The 18,004-nt window shown below is 37.3% G+C and overlaps 2 protein-coding genes across 6 annotated transcripts; both read right to left on the reverse strand.

The window, feature by feature from the left end:
- Positions 1-22: 22 nt before the first annotated feature.
- On the reverse strand, positions 23-9,295 carry dnajc5gb (DnaJ (Hsp40) homolog, subfamily C, member 5 gamma b). 3 transcript variants are annotated; one of them, XM_074609677.1, is made up of 6 exons: positions 9,102-9,295; positions 6,402-6,531; positions 6,109-6,322; positions 5,849-6,002; positions 5,050-5,115; positions 23-3,255 (listed from the first exon to the last, which is right to left on the reverse strand). In XM_074609677.1, the coding sequence occupies exons 2-6, from the start codon at positions 6,512-6,514 to the stop codon at positions 3,203-3,205; spliced, it is 600 nt and encodes a 199-aa protein (XP_074465778.1). In that variant the 5' UTR covers positions 6,515-6,531; positions 9,102-9,295; the 3' UTR covers positions 23-3,202. The 3 variants fall into 3 exon arrangements, with proteins under 3 accessions (XP_074465778.1, XP_074465777.1, XP_074465779.1); XM_074609676.1 differs by having other exon boundaries at positions 5,050-5,118; positions 9,102-9,294; XM_074609678.1 differs by lacking the exon at positions 5,050-5,115 and having other exon boundaries at positions 9,102-9,294.
- A 1,907-nt stretch (positions 9,296-11,202) lies between these two features.
- On the reverse strand, positions 11,203-17,933 carry tp53i3 (tumor protein p53 inducible protein 3). Of its 3 annotated transcripts, XM_074609668.1 has the most exons (8): positions 17,792-17,933; positions 16,422-16,551; positions 14,310-14,385; positions 14,056-14,228; positions 13,638-13,905; positions 12,683-12,895; positions 11,979-12,175; positions 11,203-11,827 (listed from the first exon to the last, which is right to left on the reverse strand). In XM_074609668.1, the coding sequence occupies exons 3-8, from the start codon at positions 14,362-14,364 to the stop codon at positions 11,630-11,632; spliced, it is 1,104 nt and encodes a 367-aa protein (XP_074465769.1). In that variant the 5' UTR covers positions 14,365-14,385; positions 16,422-16,551; positions 17,792-17,933; the 3' UTR covers positions 11,203-11,629. The 3 variants fall into 3 exon arrangements, with proteins under 3 accessions (XP_074465769.1, XP_074465770.1, XP_074465772.1); XM_074609669.1 differs by lacking the exon at positions 16,422-16,551 and having other exon boundaries at positions 17,792-17,932; XM_074609671.1 differs by lacking the exons at positions 16,422-16,551; positions 17,792-17,933 and adding an exon at positions 14,977-16,403.
- Between the last annotated feature and the right edge of the window lie 71 nt (positions 17,934-18,004).

Below are 18,004 nucleotides of genomic sequence, written 5' to 3' on the forward strand. Positions count from 1 at the left end.
ATCAACAGAACACAAGACAACGTTATAACATTTCCAGCATCACCAAAGTTTATTCGATCAGAAAAAACATTTAATTTACAGAAACAAACATTTTGGAAAGTTGAAAGAATTGAAAAAAAACTGGGAATGTTTAGATGATACAACAAAAATGTTTAATTTCCTTTTTAGCGTTTGATCAAAACAATTCAAAGCTAAAAAAAAAAAATCCCACTAATATGTATTCAGGCACTTTTGTGGAGTTTTTTTGTCAAGTATACAAAACTGACTTTTACACACATTTCTGGGATTGTTTAAACTTTATATAAACACATAGTCGGACTGCGAAAGTCAGCCGAGAAAAACAGATCAAATGCTAAAAACGATGCACATATTCTACCCAACATTCCTACACCCAGCAGGTAAAAACATATATATAATATAAACATGAAGAAAGATGACATAATTTAAGGCGTTTTCTTAATATACACTCAATTAGTCATAAAACTTCCAATCAAAAATATACATCTGAATTTACATAAAAACAGGATTCCTGTATTGAGCAGAATTTCACGGCACATACAGGCAATTAATCCCCTCACATCCCCCACAGAGAGATCATTGTCTTTAGAAGAAGGCCTCGACACAGCTGAGATTATTCATCTAGAACATTTTGGCAATAAATGAAATCAGAAGGTCGTCGAGTGAAGTTGGTTTCGGCGTCAAGTGTAGGAAGAGTTTTTCGGAAAATATCAGACAGTTAGTGGGAGCTTTATCAGTACCTTGAGAAGTATTACACCCCCCTGTTTTTAATTGAGGTCACCTTATGTGCAGGTACAGCAAAACGAACAGTACTATGAGTATGTCTTAAAGAACTGGTTCAACATATTGGGAAATACACTTATTCTTTTTCTTTGAGCGTTGCACCAAATGCACACCAGAGCAACGGTGAAGTGCGGCCTGCGGCGAGCTGCCATGCAATGTCTATGGAAAGCTGCGGCGGTCGCTCCGGAGCTCAGCGAGCTGCAGTCGTTTGATTCTGCGGCTAAGCGCGGCCAAACTAAAAGTTAAACTTTTAGCGGCGAAGTGCGGCCAGAGAGGACCCGCAGCCAATCAGTAACAGTTACAAAGAATTTTGTAAACACGCCTCCCGGCTGCAGAAAAATGCATTTATTGCGGAGAGGCGCACTTTGCTGCTGCCTGGTGTGAATTTGGCGTTAGATGAGAAGATTAATACCGCTCTCATGACTGTGTGTTATCTCAGTATGGAGCTGGATCCAGGAGACACTTATCTTAGCATAAAGACTGGAAACAAGGAGGAACAGCTAGCCTGACTGTCCAAAGGGACAAAACCTGCTTCTAAAAACCTCTAAACTAACGACAAACTACAAGTTAAATAGAGAGATTTAATCTAGCTGTGGTTTAAAGGGGAGTTATGTGCAAGAACTATTTCTTAACAAATAACAGTGACTACATTTATATACACAAAATATTCAGTTTTTTGTTCTTATTCCATAAAAGACAGTATTCCTACTAAGCTGTTTCCATGGCTAATGAAAATGAATATTCCACTAATATTCCCATTTACAAGCAGCCGTGACTACTCTGATTAACGTAACCGTGCGAACACAGCCTCCCTCTTTCGTTCCTTCAACCACCTTCTTGAGAAGGTCGGCGTTGCGATATTAGCGTCTTTCATAATGTTTAGAAGTAGGTGTGTTTCTCCTTCCGACCAGAAATGTGGGCTTTTCTTTTGGGCTTGCATCTCTGCAAACTGTCGGCTAGTTAGTTTGTGTAAAACGCACAGAGCTGGCCGTAAACAGGCGAGAGACCGCGTGTCACAAACTGACGTAAAACCCCCCAATTGAGACGCGAATGAGCGAATGAGCTGTCCAAAGAATGCTCCTAAAACCTGAATAATTTCGGCATATCTCACACGTCATAATCAGAAAATACTCCATTCGGAATAAGGCCTAATTCAGAATATCTAAACGGAGTATGCCTTTTACACGACCTGTATCAAATTCACAATATTGTCATATTCTGAATAAGAGTAGAATATTAATGTGCATGTAAACATAGTCAATGTATCCATCCACCATGTACTTCTTCGCAGGGAGAAACTTAACAGTAATGACAGAAAGTTAGCATTAGAGGTAGATTTTTGAACAAGGCTAGCTTTTCCCTCTGCTTCCAGTCTTTATGCTAAGCTAGGCTAATAACCCCCAAGGTCCAGCTCCATAGTTAAAGCCACGTTTGTTTCAGGTCAGTTATTCATAATGACCAGATTCACACTTGTAAATGCTGTTCAAGATTTATATCCAATTTAGCGCTTAACAACATGGAATTTCCTGAAAATCAAACAAATATGGACTCCTTACATCACCGAGTCTTCTGTTCAAACCCAACTTTATGAATATGGTTCTATATAGTCAATTTACAGATGTTTTAAAGACGGCCAACTCTGCAATCATACAACAGTCTTGAGAGTCAAAAGTCAAAATCTCCTAACTTTCAGAAGTAAATAAGTGTGTCTCCCAAAATGTTGAATTATTCCTGTATTGCCTCTCTGCTTCACTTTGTTGATGCTCACTGAGCTATTTACAGGCTGTCAGACAAACACACAACAGTAGACACAAGTTGACGTCCAAACATTATACATACACTGTTTGGTTTAGTCACAATACGCTGTACATCATCTCAGGAAGCCCTTTATTTACTTTCTACAATATGTATCTATGTGCAGTATGACTGAACACCTCGTAACTCTCCGAGTGGTTGGCTTCTAAATACCGGGAACCGGCCTGTTGCGTTGCTTTAAAAAAACATTTCTGACCCTTGGGACCAAAATGTTCTCAGACCGTCGTGGCACCGTCACGATTTTAAACATGAACTTGAGATATTAAAGTGCACATGAAAAAACAAATTATTTCAGAGCTTTGATCTGCATGGCTTTGTAATTTTGTCACTGCAGTCCAGATACTACCCAATATTTTAAAAATAAAAAATAAATAGGAGATTGGATCAAAGACAAACCCACTGGCACATTTAAAAAAAAAGAAAAATATGGCACAATTGAATCGCTGCTTCATTTAAACAAAAGCGCCTCTGAGATTAATACATTTTCAGACACATTCAAAGCCATAATTTATACTCATCGGCTTTCAAAAAGATCAATGCAGCCGCTGATGACGACGTGGTTTCATCAGGACTCCGCTCGGCTGGTTCACGAGGTGCCGTTGGTCGCACGAGGTTCAATCACGATCGGTACATTTTCACCTGGAGGTGTGAAAAACAGGGTTAATTTTTAAGTTTCTATACTTTTATATATATTTTTTTTTCAACAAAAGCAGCAAAACAGAAAACATAAAAATGAGAAAACATAGACCACATTAAAAGGCTGCTTACATGTTGATGCAGTAATACTAATCCAATAATAAGTAATATTACACTGACATTTTGCCGTCTAATGAGTACTTTTACTTTTTATAGTGTAAGAACATCTTGCTCCTAATACTTCTTTTCAAGTAAACTTTTACTTGAGTGTTACAGGTATTGATTATTATTAGGGCTGTCAATCGATTCAAATATTTAATCGCGATTAATCACATGATTGTCCACAGTTAATTGTGATTAATCGTGAATGAATCGCAAGTTTTTCTTCATGACACATCTGCTCAAAATGTACCTTAAAGGGAGATTTGTCAAGTATTTAATACTCTTATCAACATCGAAGTGGACAAATATACTCGCTTTATGCAAATGTATGTATATATTTATTATTGGAAATCAATTAACAACACAAAACAATGACAACTATTGTCCAGAAACCCTCACAGGTACTGCATTTAACATAAAAAAATGCTAAAATCATAACATGGCAAACTGCAGCCCAACAGGCAACAACAGCTGTCAGTGTGTCAGTGTGCTGACTTGACTATGACTTGCCCCAAACTGTATGTGATTATCATAAAGTGGGCATGTCTGTAAAGGGGAGACTCGTGGGTACCCAGAGAACCCATTTACATTCACATATGCTGAGGTCAGAGGTCAAGGGACCCCTTTGAAAATGGCCATGCCAGTTTTTCCTCGCCAAAATTTAGCGTAAGTTTGGAGCCTTATTTATCCTCCTTCTCGTCAAGCTAGTATGACATGGTTGGTACCTATGGAGTTTTTTAGGTTAGCTTTAAAACTGAACCTGCTACAACCTCAAAATGCAAGTTTATGCGTTAAAATAAATTTGTGAGTTAACTTTGACAGCCCTAATTATTATATTTCTACTTTAACTTAGTAAATGATTTCAACACGTCTTCCAGCACTGGCATCGAGTGTAGGATTTATAATAATTAACAAACCTTTCCTACAAAATACGGTGTAAAGAACTGGGTCATACTAGGACCAGTACATAGTACATAATACTTTACATTAGTTAATAGATTATACAGCATTGAGGAGCAGGCAAATGGGGCAAATGTTAAAACAAAACAAGAATAAGCAGCACAAGAAGCCTTTAAAGCAATACAATTGTTTTTAGTAGCTTCCATAAAGTGCAGTCACTCGAGATCAGTGGTTCTCAAACTTTTTGGCTAATGAACCTGAAAACACGTTTTTGATTAAATTTTTATAATTGACAATTTATAATTACTCAAAGACTCACAATTACTTCTATATTTGAGAAAATCTGAAAGGTAGGGATGATAACACGTGTAAATAAATGATTGTGTGGCTCCTCTGAAATGATCTTAACCCACAGATTGAGAACCACTGCTCTTGATATTTTGCATTTTAGCCCACCGGGTTTACCCACTGTGCTCCACATCGATAACATTAACAGTGATACATGTATGCAAGCAATGTCATTATTAATAAGCAACAGATGACATCAAAATAACAGCTTAATAACCGCATTCTGCAGCACTTGTGGGAGGAAATGTTAGTATGTGACCTGGCAAACACACCACCTACGACCACACCTAGAGGTGTTAGAAGCTGCCAAAACAGATGAAACGCTGCTTCATGTCTCTGCCAGATTAGTGAAGCAGCACAGAGCAGCTGAGGACAGGTGAACTTTACCTGGAGACGTGTTGACCGTATCTGAAGTGTCAGCAGCGCTGGGCTGAATAACTATGACAGGGTCTCCTGCTGTGAAACAAAATGCAACACTGAGCAAACCCGCGCTTCTTCCCGACAACTGTCCGTTGCACCAGCTATACGTAAATTCTCTCAAAGAAGTCCACACTAAACGATACGTTGAAACTAGTTAGTTTGACACTAATTAAAGCTGTGTCGATGTTTGGTTGCACCATGGAGACGTAGCCGGAGATATACTTGCTTTTAACTACGCGTTTGCGTGCGCATGATGGCTGCCTCGCATATCCTGCGTCCGCTTGGAGCGTCGGTTATGCACGTCCTCAGAAATGAACATGACCACAAGATGCAATACATGCACATGATCCTCTTTCCAGTAACTATTTCCATTACTTATCACAAGAGACATTTCATTTAATTTAAGCAACAGATCAAAATGTATTAATAAAATGCAAACTGATAATTTTGTTTGTTACATTTGAATGAATATTTCAACAAAGCAAGTATTCACTATAAACCAAATATTTTTAATGTATGATCAAGTCAGATTATTACTTGATTATGTATCATGAGATTTTCATTTTGCCTATCCTCGATTTCTCTAGGAAATACTAAGTGAAATACTTTAAGTGAAAATAAAGCTCTTAGTTTCAGTTTAACTTACTCTTACATGCAATTTGGTGCAACAGACAGCAACTACACGTTGCACTGTTTTTTTTACATCAGCGGCTGGAAGATAATCCCTTTTGAGATGAAGTGAATCCAAAAGAACAAAGTCCCTCACCTGCGTCCTGTTCTCTCATCTCTTCCTCGAGGACATCAGGGTCCACATAGGCAAAGTTCTCTGGGTCTTCTGACGATTTGCACTTCCCACAGCAGAAACAGCAGCAGCAGAAACAGCAGCAGCAGGTGAAGAGACTGCAGCACGCCACAAGGCCCTGACCACAAAGGAAAAGAGAATGAGTGTCAGACACTTTCATTCAGACATCCGCTACATTTTCACTTTTTCCACATGAAGGCTTCTGAAACCACACTGCCTCTCACCTTGAACCAGCACTTTGACATGAGGAAGTAGTATTTGACGCTCTCGTCCCCGAACTGCTCGGCCACGTAGAGTCCCATGGAGCCATACTCGTCGTAGATCTTCCGTTTGTTCTCGTCACTGAGGATGGAGTTGGCATTGTTGATCTCCTTGAATTTGTCAGCGGCTTCTGGGTTGTCTGGGTTCTTATCGGGGTGATGCCTCAACGCCAGTTTCCTGGAAATAAACATATTGTCAGTTGAATATTGCAAATAAAGTTGATAAGAAACAGACATTTGAAAGTCCATGAACACACCTGTATGCCTTCTTTATATCTTCTGGAGGTGCTCCTTTCTCCAGGCCCAGGGTTTTGTACAGGCTGTCTCCTGCTGTTGACATCTTACGCTGAGGTCTGTTTGGGTCCTCCATGTTTCAGGATTTGGCAGCTGTGACATAAAAAACACAAATATGATATAAAGAGTTACAATATAATATCCTACATAAAATCACTGTATATTTATAGTAAGTATAAAACAGGAATTTCATCAAATTGTCCCAATTGTAACTCATGTAGGCTGCATTGCTTGTAGGAATGCAACAACAATTCAGCTATTCTGCAGGGTGATGACTATGCACAAACACCAGTACAGCAAAGGTCAACAGGTATCAGCAAATTCACTTTTATGTCTGCTTGTAAAACTCCGACTTTCATAATAATACGAGGAAGTGATTTAATCGCTTATAATACTGGCAAGGAACGCAATCATGATGACGCGGGTCATGACGACCATCCTTCTACTTTCATGTGGAAGTCTTTGATCTCCGAGGTTGTGACTCTAAAAATATTACGGCACTATAACGATGGAAAGACACATATTATGCAGAAATTGAAGAAACAGTTGGAAACCCTGGGAGTTAAATATAATCTGGATTGAAGTGGGTAATAACTGTGGAACATTAAGGGAGATTTCTAGGTTTTTGTAAGAGCAACATGGAACTAAAAGTGAAACATTAGGGAGCTTTTTAAAAACCTGTTTTGATCAAAACACCCATGCTTGTGTTTTATCTCTAATTGCTGTATCATCTGTGTAAACAACATACTTCCTATAAATACACATTTGTTTGTTACTTCAGTCTGACACTGGGCATGAATCAGATCCTGTTACAGGGAATGAAATAAGCATCTGCCACCTGCCAAATACAGGGTAAATGTTGGCAGTGGCAGGTACAAATTTCAGGTCACCGGCAGACAGGTTCTCCTTATATTAAGAAATATTATTTTTAAAAAGCAATTGCTAAATTTAATATAGTTAGGGATTAAGGTTACATGATAAATTCCATAATGCATTATATGGTCTGGTACCACTGACTCAGTATTTAAAGTGTTCTACCTACTGTAGATTTCAGAAGTGGCAGAAAAAAACAAAACTGAGTGGCCGGTAGAAATGTTCAGTGACCTGCCACAGTGGCAGGAGAGGAACAAGCTTAATTTCAGACACTGTCTGTTTTGTATACAATATTTATCATTTAATTTCACCATAGTGTGTCTCTTATTATGTTAAGTGCTGAGTCTTATCTTTTTATTTCTTATCAGAATCAGAATCGTGTTTATTGCCAGGTGTAAGAGGTATACACTAGACATTTGCTTTGGTTTTGTTGGTGCAAATAAGCAGTATAATAACAAAAGAATAGATAAAAACGTTAGAATGAAATAAGAATAAAACAATTTAAATTGAACCAATATACAATAAACAGTATAAGCTATAAACATGATATAAAACAGATGGGATTATATGATCTTTTATGGACCAGTCCTGTTTGTTGTTTTGCTTCTTTAGAAAAAAATGATTAAAATTCAGTAAAGAAAAAAGAAAAAAATAACAATAAAAAGCCTACAATGAAGTCACTTTACTCACTGATGAAAAAACAAAAACACTTCAAACAGACAACTAAACTACCTTTATAGCAAAAAATAATAATAATAATTTAAAAAATAAATAATAACATTTAAAAAAAATACTATAAAAAAGCCTACAATTAAGTCACTTTACTCACATATGGAAAAACAAACACTTCAGATAGACAACTAAACTACCTTTTAATAGCAATAATAAAATAATAATAATAAAAATTTAAATAATAATAATACAATTTTAAAAATTATAATAAAAAAAGCCTACAATGAAGTCACTTTACTCACTGATGAAAAAAACAAAAACACTTCAAACAGACAACTAAACTACCTTTATAGCAAAAAATAAAAATAATAATAAAATTAAAAAAATAACAATAAATAATAATAATAATAAAATTTAAAAAATAACAATAAATAATAATAACAACATTTTCAAAAATTACTATAAAAAATTACTATAAAAAAGCCTACAATGAAGTCACTTTACTCACTGATGGAAAAACAAAAACACTTCAGATAGACAACTAAACTACCTTTTAATAGCAATAATAAAATAATAATAATAATACTAATACAATTTCAAATAATAATAATAATAATATTTTAAAAATTACAATAAAAAAGCCTACAATTAAGTCACTTTACTCAGATGAAAAAACAAAAACACTAAAACAGACAACAAAACTACCTTTAATAGCAATAATAAAATAATAATAATAATGAAATGTAAAAAAATAATAATAAATAATAATAAAATTAAAAAAATTATAATAAAAAGCCTACAATGAAGTCACTTTACTCACTGATGGAAAAACAAAAACATTTCAAACAGACAATTAGACTACCTTTAATAGCTCATTAGCTCTGTGAGGAAGTAAATAAACCACAATAAACATGAAGTAAAGCATGCTGGGAGTCCAGACAGCCCATAATACTGATTATATAACTATTAGCTCGTTACATAAGGACTTAATTACAGGCTAAACTCGGATAACTCGCTGTGTTTACTCTAAATGCTGCTGCTGGGTGAAGTCATGACTAACTGCTAACAGACTGAGCTAAACTTTAGCTTGAAGGTGGAAGTAACGCGTCAAACCTGACCTCCTGGATGAATCAATATCGATGTTTGTGGTCGAATCATAGAGTCCAAGGTGTGTCCGTTGATCGTGTGAAAGTTTGGTCCATGAAGTGAAGCTGGTACCGGGTTTCCTCCGTTAAAACGTTTCTCCTCATGACCCACCGGAGAAAGACTGCAGCGGCGAAGCGAAGCAGGAAGCTCCAGACCGGAAGCCGGAAAGGAGTCTGGTGACGTCACTTTGCTGCGGCTGCGCGGCTGCGGTTCAAATATTCAGGATTTAGTTTTATTAATAAATAATTTATTTTGATTGTATATTATATTTTTATTATGTATTATATTTTTATCATATATTATTATATATATTTATTTTATTTTATTATGATACAATAGAATAGAAAGCTTTATTGTCATTGTATTAAATACAACAAGATTCACAGTTACAACTTCTGGTCAGTGCTTTAAAACAAATACTTGACAAGACTAAACGCAGATAAAACATATAACAGGTAAAGCACACAAAGTTATAAAGCAAAATAAAACAGGTAAAGTAGATTTAATTAATAAATATAAACAGAAGTGTTACACTAGAAGTATAAAATATAAAAATAGATGTAATGTAAACAGGGGTAATTGCACTTGTAAAATAGGTAGGGTATAGATGTAATAAATAAATAAATGTAAACAAAGGTAGTTGCACTTGAGGTGTATATTTTACAGACGATATTGCTCAGAAAAATGTGTAGACAAATTATATATTCTTATATTTATTTATTTTATTATTTATTTAATTATTTAGTTTTCCCGTTTTTTTGTGTATGCACCACTGAATGTTAATATATGCCATTATAATAAATAAATGATTTGAAAATAGATAAATACGCACAGAAATGACAACAAAAAACCTACACATTTATTTGACAACTGAGGCTTTCATTTATTTATTTATTTATTTGTGCAGCAGTGTTGGTCTCTTTAACCTCCAGCATGAACACAATACTGATAATAAACATTTAGTAGTGGTTAACTGTGACACTACAGAAGAAATGTAAAAAAAAATGTAACAAAAATAATAATTTTTGGATTGTTTGTGAAGGTTCTCAGACATCCAGGTCATGATATCCAAGGAAGGGTTAAATCAGCAGCAACTTGACTTTGGTTTAGGTTACCAACAAGTGCACATGCTCAAGAAAAGGAGCGAAAACACCTGAAAAGTGCACTTAAAACTTGTGGATATCCTAACTGGACCTTTGTGAAAACAGCCACAAAATTTAGAAAGAACACCAGTACCACGGGTGATGAAGAAAAGGAGGACAGACGCAACAACATTGTCATCCCCTACGTGTCTGGAGTGTCTAAGAAACTCAGGAGGATTTTCAACAAAGCATTCCTGTGTCTTTCAAGCCCAGCAACACCCTCAGACAGAAACTGGTCCACCCTAAAGACCACACACCCAAACACAAGCAAAGCAACCTTGTGTATGCAGTCCAATGCAGTGAGGAATGCACAGATTTGTACATTGGTGAAACCAAACAACCACTAAACAGACGGATGGCTCAACACAGACGGGCCAACTCCTCAGGTTTAGACTCAGCAGTCTATCTACACCTGAAGGACACTCTTTGATGACCATAATGTGCATATTTTGGACAGGGAGGAAAGATGGTTTGAAAGAGGAGTGAAAGAAGCCATCTGTGCTAAAGTAGAGAAGCCATCACTCAACAGAGGAGGAGGCCTAAGGCATCACCTGTCGTCCACCTACGATGCTGTCCTGGCATCCCTGCCCAGGAGATTAAACAACCATTCACACTTGACCTCACCCGACAGCCATTCACATTAGGTATCAGTTGACTCCAACGACCCTTAATTACGGTCGTCACACCTCGGAGCACCATTCTACTGAGTGGTTTCTATATTCCTGCTAACGACCACACAGAGTTTAAATTCATGGGTTTCCCTACCATTCAGTCAGTTTTCAGTCAAGTTTTTTTAAAGTTTTCTTTCTTTGTTTGTTTATTTTTCTTTATTTATCTATTTATTTTTTTCTTTCTTTAATTTATTTTTCCCTCCATTTTGTTTTATCCATACTTCATTTTATTTTTTGTTATGAGGAAAAGGAAGAAAGGAAAAGGAAAAAAAAAAAAGAAAACTCATCTGGCCGGGCCATGACGCCTCAAAACCAACTGGGCTCCTCCTCCATCTCCTCTCTCCTCCCTCCAACGATCTCCTATTGATAGAAAAGGGCAGAAGCCCTGAGCTATCTAACAGAGTCACGAATTTACGAGCATGAGTACCATTCAGTCAGAACTGAAGAAGCTTTTCGGATGAGAAGTGAAACGTCTTCAAGAACCTAAACCAAAGTTCAGTTGCTGCTGATTAACCCTTCCTTGAATCTTTGGATTGGATATCGGTGGATAAGGCATATTTAAAATCATGATCAACATTTGTGTTAGACAAATATTTTTCTAATATCACTGTGTTGTAAGATTCACTGACATAAATCAAATGTACTTCAGAGCAGTTACATTTCTGTTAATATTACTGCATCTGTTCGTCACTGAGTTTCCTGATTCTGTGGAATCACGTTAACGACGATCTTCCCCGTGTTCTTGTTGGCCTCCATGAGCCTGTGAGCGTCTGCGATGTCCTCCAGGTTGAATGTCCTGTCGATTACCGGCCTCACGGAGGCAGCCTGGTCTGAGAAACACGGCAACACTCGGTGTGAGAAAGCCTTCACCAAGTCTGCTTTGTACTGTGAACGGAAAATGCAAAGCAGGAATCAGCCTCAGTTACAGACATGTAAATACGAGACGTGTGTCAGCACTGTTGACATGAGTCAGCACGTTCACAAGCGGAGATGAAGACACACGGCTTGTGTGTGTCGTTTCTGTGTGAATTCTCACCTGAAGGCTGCGAGAGCGGAGGAGGCTGCAGAGCAGGTGGCCTCGCTTGGAGAGCAGTTTTCCCAGCAGATCTCCCTCCACCCCCCGGCCTCCCATGGTGCCGTACAGCACCCATCTGCCATCGGTGGCTAAACAGCTCACATTTTGCTCCCAGTTAGACCCGCCGATGCAGTCGAGGATGACGTTGGCTCCCTTGCCTGTGAGATTACAGTAGTTAGTGATACAACTGAATTGTGCAGGACTCAGATATTTAATCTGCAGTTCTGGATTTGACCCTAACCTCTGACCTCTTTTATATTTTCAGTGATATAGCCATATGTTATACGAATTATTTAAACCTAGGGCCTAAGGAATCCATTGGTACCAACCATGCAGCTTGTCACGAAGGAGGATAAATAATGCTCTAAACGTATGCTACATTTTGGCGAGGAAAAACTGGCATGGCCATTTTCAAAGGGGTCCCTTGACCTCTGACCTCAAGACATGTGAATGAAAATGGGTTCTCTGGGTACCCACGAGTCTCCCCTTTACAGACATGCACCCTTTATGATAATCAGATGCAGTTTGGGGCAAGTACATTTTTCTTATTGAGATCTCTGCAATAAGAAAAATGCAAAAACATTACAGAATTAATGACTGATTATCAAATGACTAGCCGTAATCCCTGCAGCACAGTGAACCATCTATACATCTACACAAGTCACCTCCTGTAAAGTCATGAACTCCCTGTGCGAAGCCCTCCTCTTTGTAGTTAAACCCAGCTGCTGCTCCCAGACTCTCGGCCATCTTCAGTTTTTCGTGGCTCCCTGCAGTAACGACGGGCACGGCACCAAACAGACGAACCAGCTGAACAGCAGCTGTTCCGACTCCGCTGGCTCCAGCGTGAGCGAGCACAACCTCACCCTCCTTCACCTGAGCTGGAGGCAGAGAGGACAGATGGCAACAAGAATTTAATATTTACCCCCCTTGTTAATTATACAGAGAGTGAACAGACAGGATTAGGTTGTATACAATTAAGTGGAAACTTATAGAAAATAACCATCTTCACATTTATTTGTTTGGATAAACTTGTAATTTCTGTTAATTTTTGCACCAGCTTCAACTTGTTTAGAGCACCACATGAGTAGTAGTAGGAATGCCAACTTACAACTTAAGTTATTTAAATTATTATAATATAGTGTTAAACCCCTTAAATTTATGTATGGGGGTTTAATAAGAAGATATAATAGTAAGGGCTGTCCTCGACCAAAGAAATTCTTAGTCAACTAACACTCGTACAATTTTGTTGACTAATCGTTTAGTTGATTTAAGTTTTTAAGAGTTTCTCCACAAAGAATCACACAAAAGCACCACTTTAAATCTTGTGTTTGCCAGATATGTGCTAATAGGTTTCTTGGAAATAAGTCATTCAGCATGAAAAAAGCATAAAAACGACTAATCGAGAAAGAAATCTTAGTGGACTAAGACCAGAACGACCCGCTTAGTCGACTAATCAACGAAGAGCGGGCAGCCCTAATAATAGTATTACTATAATTTCTTTATTTTAAGAGATATTATTTTAAAAAATACTAAGTTCTTTATATATAAAATAATGAAAAAGAAAGACATTTAGACTACAAGGAATAAAATGAGATGGCATAACAAACACGGTCGCTGTACCGATGGAAACCAGCAGCTGAAACGCTGTGAGCCAGGCCTCTGGGATCGCTGCCGCCTGCCACAGAGTGAGATTAGAGGGAACGGGCATGAGAAGCTCCTCGGGCACAGAAACATATTCTGCATATCCTCCTCCTGAGAGCAAGGCCATGACCCGGTCATCTGGCCTCCAGCCTCCTTTAACTCCCGCGCCCAGAGTGTCCACGGTACCAGCCACCTCCAAGCCGATGATGTCACTCTCACCTGGGGGAGGCGGGTACAGCCCTCGCCTCTGTGGGAAACAGAAAAAACATTATTGCACTATAACCTGTGATTGTTTCAGAATCACACAAATCACATTAAATACACATTTAGCAGGCCAATAGATATGCATAGCAACGAGATTATAGTGCACTTATGCTTTGTAGGAATCGTATTATACCTGCAGTAAGTCCGCCCTGTTGAGGGCAGTTGCATGGACTTTAATCAGGACTTCTCCACCTTTAGGCTGAGGTCGAGGGACGGTCCGCAGCAGCAAATTCTCTGGTCCTCCTGGTACATCAACACACACTGCACGCATCATCTTGGCAAAGCTAGAGCAACACTTGTGCCAGGCCCGTAAAAGGAAAAGACATAGAAAAAATATGTTTAAATTCTTTATACAAACAATTTTATTTCAGCTGTTTTTAACACTCACTGTCTGGTTGGTGTTTCCAAGTAGAATTCTTCCAGTGTGCCGGATGTGATGCATTTATAATCTCAGCAGTGGCAACTGTGATTTAATTGAAAAATAAATAAATAAATAGCAGCAACAGCAACCACATTTGAACAGATCAAGAGCACCAGTTCTTACAGGAACTAAATTATATCTTCATTTATAATAATATACTAAATGATCGCTGGGAAATGGAGGGATGGATTGACAAATGGCCCATAATTAATCTGTTTATAAGTTATATTAATGTCCCACTGTGGATTTTATTCTCTGTGATTCATTTCTACTATAAATATGATCATTTCAGCGCCTCTACATGTTTATATACCACATAATGTATAAATACAAACATGCTTCAGTGCCTTTTTCTTTGTTTTCACAACAACAAGAGCTAAGATTAAATGAATCTATTCTAGTCGTGACTACAAAGTCTTGTAAGCAGCTGTTGTTGTTTTAAGTGAAACTTTTGTGCTGTGAGCACCAGAGTCTTGCTTATGTCATCACGGTTAGCGGTTAGAGGGCCAAGAGAGAGAGATTATCATCTCAGAATTGAGAAATGAGACAAGTTTTCACGGGAAAAAAAAATTTGCTCTTGTTTTTCTCACTCAACAAGATTATAATCTTAGTTTGTAGACTTTGAACAGGCACCTCAGGACTTTGCAGTTGATCAGACATAAAGCCCATTGTGATCTGCTGGATATTGTGTTGTTGGCTCAGGAGGTAGAGCAGGTCGTCAACCGTCCACCAAACGGAAGGTCGTGGTTTGATCACCGGCTCCTCCAGTCCACATATTGAAGTGTCCTTGGGCAAGATACTGAACCCCAAATTGCTACCGAAGGCTGTGCCATCGGTGTTTGAATGAGTATTTAGATTAGATCCTGATGGGCAGGTTGGCACCTTGCCTCTGCCATCAGTGTATGAATATGTGTGTGAATGCTGACATGTAGTGTAAACGCTTTGAGTGGTCGGAAGATTAGAAAGGAGCTATATAAATGCAAGTCCATTCACCATTTCTCCAGAATCAGTTGAACCGATATGGCATGCTTCACGGATATAAGATCATGCATCAGGCTGGCTATGTGGTGACTCAAGGGACAATTAGGCGTTTCGGTGAAAATTAAGCAATTTCTGAAAATCCCCATGGAGTGCAACTGATCTCATTAATTCAGAAAAACAGAGCCGATTTTTTTTTCCCATGAAAACTTTTCTCTGAATTCTGAGATCATATCTTGATAATTCAGAAAAACAGGGCAAATATTTTTTATTTATATTTATTTACTATATTATAATTTATTATATTTATTCTTAAATGAATGCATTACGCTTCAGTATTAAACTGCGTGAGCACATAGAACTAAACTTATCTGCATAAGCTAAATACAGTCAGAAAAATATAAAAAATAATATTATATTACTTATATTTCATAACATTTAAAGTGTGTAATCATTTATTATTTTTATTTAATTCATGTATTATATCATTATTATTTTATTACATTATTATTATTATTAGTATATTCAATTAATGTTGTTTTTAATTATGTACTTTTTGTCGTTGTTAATAATTTCCAATGCATATCTTTAAAACCATACAAAAAAATGCATTTAAAGCATGATGAATTATGGGCCGTTTGGCTTTCCATATCAGTGTTGAGCAAAAACATATACCCTAGCCCAGGGAGCATGACTGTGTAGTATGGTGTAGTGAACATGGGTGTGAATAATAACAAAACTATTTAGGAGAAGCAGAAAAAGGGAAGAAGAACAGAGAAAAGGAAGCAGTTTTAATAGTACAGTTGTTCAGTACTGATATAACGGAGGGTCCGTGAACTTCCACGATTACGTAATACGGTAGTGACCCGTTACGCAACGCGCATGCGTAGTAGAGTCACAACATTCCAGCTGTTCTTTTCATAAATCCATGGTTAAGACTAAAGTATAAAGTTTCTAAATTGATGCAACAGATTGATTAGGTCTTATTAAAGATTTAGAAGAAGTAAATGTAGTTTATCATTTAGGATAGCAGCTGATTTGACAGTGAATTGATCTGCTACCTTTAAATTAATGTTAAATCATTCAAATCATGAACTTACCAGACAGAGATGTTAACAGTTCATCAACTCTGAGATGACTCTGTGAGTTTTGGAGAAGTTTAGTTGAGCCATCGTCCAGACTGGACTCCAGCTTGGCGCGGGAGGGATCAAACCAGCAGAGGGGCTGGCTCTATATGACCAGGCACATTATTAAAGGGATACTACTGACCAAGAAAAGATGATTTTAATAATGCTTAGGGCCAATAATATGATTAAATGTGACTGTTAAATACAAATCAAATGAAGGGATTCATCCTCCATCAAATCCTGGCAGTGTGGAGAACAGAGCTGCAACTAATTAACATTTCAGATTACCAATTATTGTTCCATTAATCCTTTGGTTCAGTTCAATGTAAGCAAATAGTATAATAATAATAATAAATTCATATCACACTTTTCAAAACAAAAGTTACAAAGTGCTTTGCAAGTCAAATAAAAGCAATATAAAAGAAACAAAAGTAAAAAACAAAATAACTATTAATATTTTATATTTTTTAGTTTATTTCTTTGTGTTTTTTTGTGAATGTGTCTGTTTTTTGTTTTGTGGTTTTCAGTATGTCTTGTCTCAATTATAGGCTTTTGTATTGTTTCATTTTATTATGTTGAAAATTTAAAAAAAATATTGAAATAAAATAACTATTAAAACAGAGCAGCGCAAAAAAAGATCAATATAGCAGTGACATAGTAAAGTGGTAAAGCAAGGTGATAAATACAAATATGTATTAACATTAATGCATACTAACACATAGACACGTGTGCAGATTTTGTGTTTAAGTTAACATTTCGTGACCTCAGTATTGCTAAAATCCTAAAAATGTATTATTAAAAATATAATCTAAAATATAACTTAGACCCTGAACAGTGAAAGATCACGTGAGAAAGTCGTAGCATTGTTCACAAAGTAATACAGCTGCATGTTCCTTGCACGAAAGAAGTCATTGTTATTGTGTAACCTGCAAGAGGACTTGTGACTGAACTCTTGAGGGATCTTGAAATTGAATCTCTTTAAAGGAACGTGACAGTACACAATGACCAACAATCCCATCCACTTTACTTCAAATATAATAGGCTATTATGTTACAAACGCTGACACAGCCATAGCAGCAAACACACCTGTAGAACACAGCGCTCTAGGGGACAGAAATCAGGTAAGAAAACACACCTTGGCTTTAATTTAAACAGAAGATGTGACTGAATTGAACGATTTAAAAATACATATTTCTCCCTCTAGCCCTCTCTTGTAAATAATGGATGAAAGCTTAAGAAGACCTGGTGTGCTGCAGAGAGATCTGAGAGTGTTGAACCAAAAGGAGGAGAGAGATCTGCAGCATAAACTCAACATGTTGGACAGACAGTACAGGCACACTCGCAAGATGCTTCAGCAGAGAAGAGACTCGCTGATAAACGAACAGAGACGAGTCGTGATGGTGAAAGTGGTCGAGCCCAAAGCGACAGTCAACATCGCCATGAAAGAAATTGGAGAACACACAAATGCAGAGACGCAGTCGAGAGGTATTCAAACATCTGGTGGCAGGAGATCGTACTCCAGCAAATCCCCATATCACAACAAAGGAGGTGAAATG

The sequence above is a fragment of the Sebastes fasciatus genome, chromosome 15 (genome assembly GCF_043250625.1).
Source record: "Sebastes fasciatus isolate fSebFas1 chromosome 15, fSebFas1.pri, whole genome shotgun sequence".
NCBI lineage: Eukaryota > Metazoa > Chordata > Actinopteri > Perciformes > Sebastidae > Sebastes > Sebastes fasciatus.

Bases quoted from the DNA above. Each gene is read 5' to 3' on its own strand.
- dnajc5gb (XM_074609676.1), bottom strand. From the start codon at position 6,514: ATGGAGGACCCAAACAGACCTCAGCGTAAGATGTCAACAGCAGGAGAC. The intron at 6,323-6,401 runs GTGTGTTCATGG...GTTTATTTCCAG, and splicing joins GATATAAAGAAGGCATACAG to GAAACTGGCGTTGAGGCATC. The intron at 5,119-5,848 runs GTGAGGGACTTT...TTTGTTTCACAG, and splicing joins GATGAGAGAACAGGACGCAG to CAGGAGACCCTGTCATAGTT.
- tp53i3 (XM_074609668.1), bottom strand. From the start codon at position 14,364: ATGCATCACATCCGGCACACTGGAAGAATTCTACTTGGAAACACCAAC. The intron at 14,229-14,309 runs TGAGTGTTAAAA...TCCTTTTACGGG, and splicing joins TGGAAACACCAACCAGACAG to CCTGGCACAAGTGTTGCTCT. The intron at 11,828-11,978 runs GTGAGAATTCAC...TTCCGTTCACAG, and splicing joins TCCGCTCTCGCAGCCTTCAG to TACAAAGCAGACTTGGTGAA.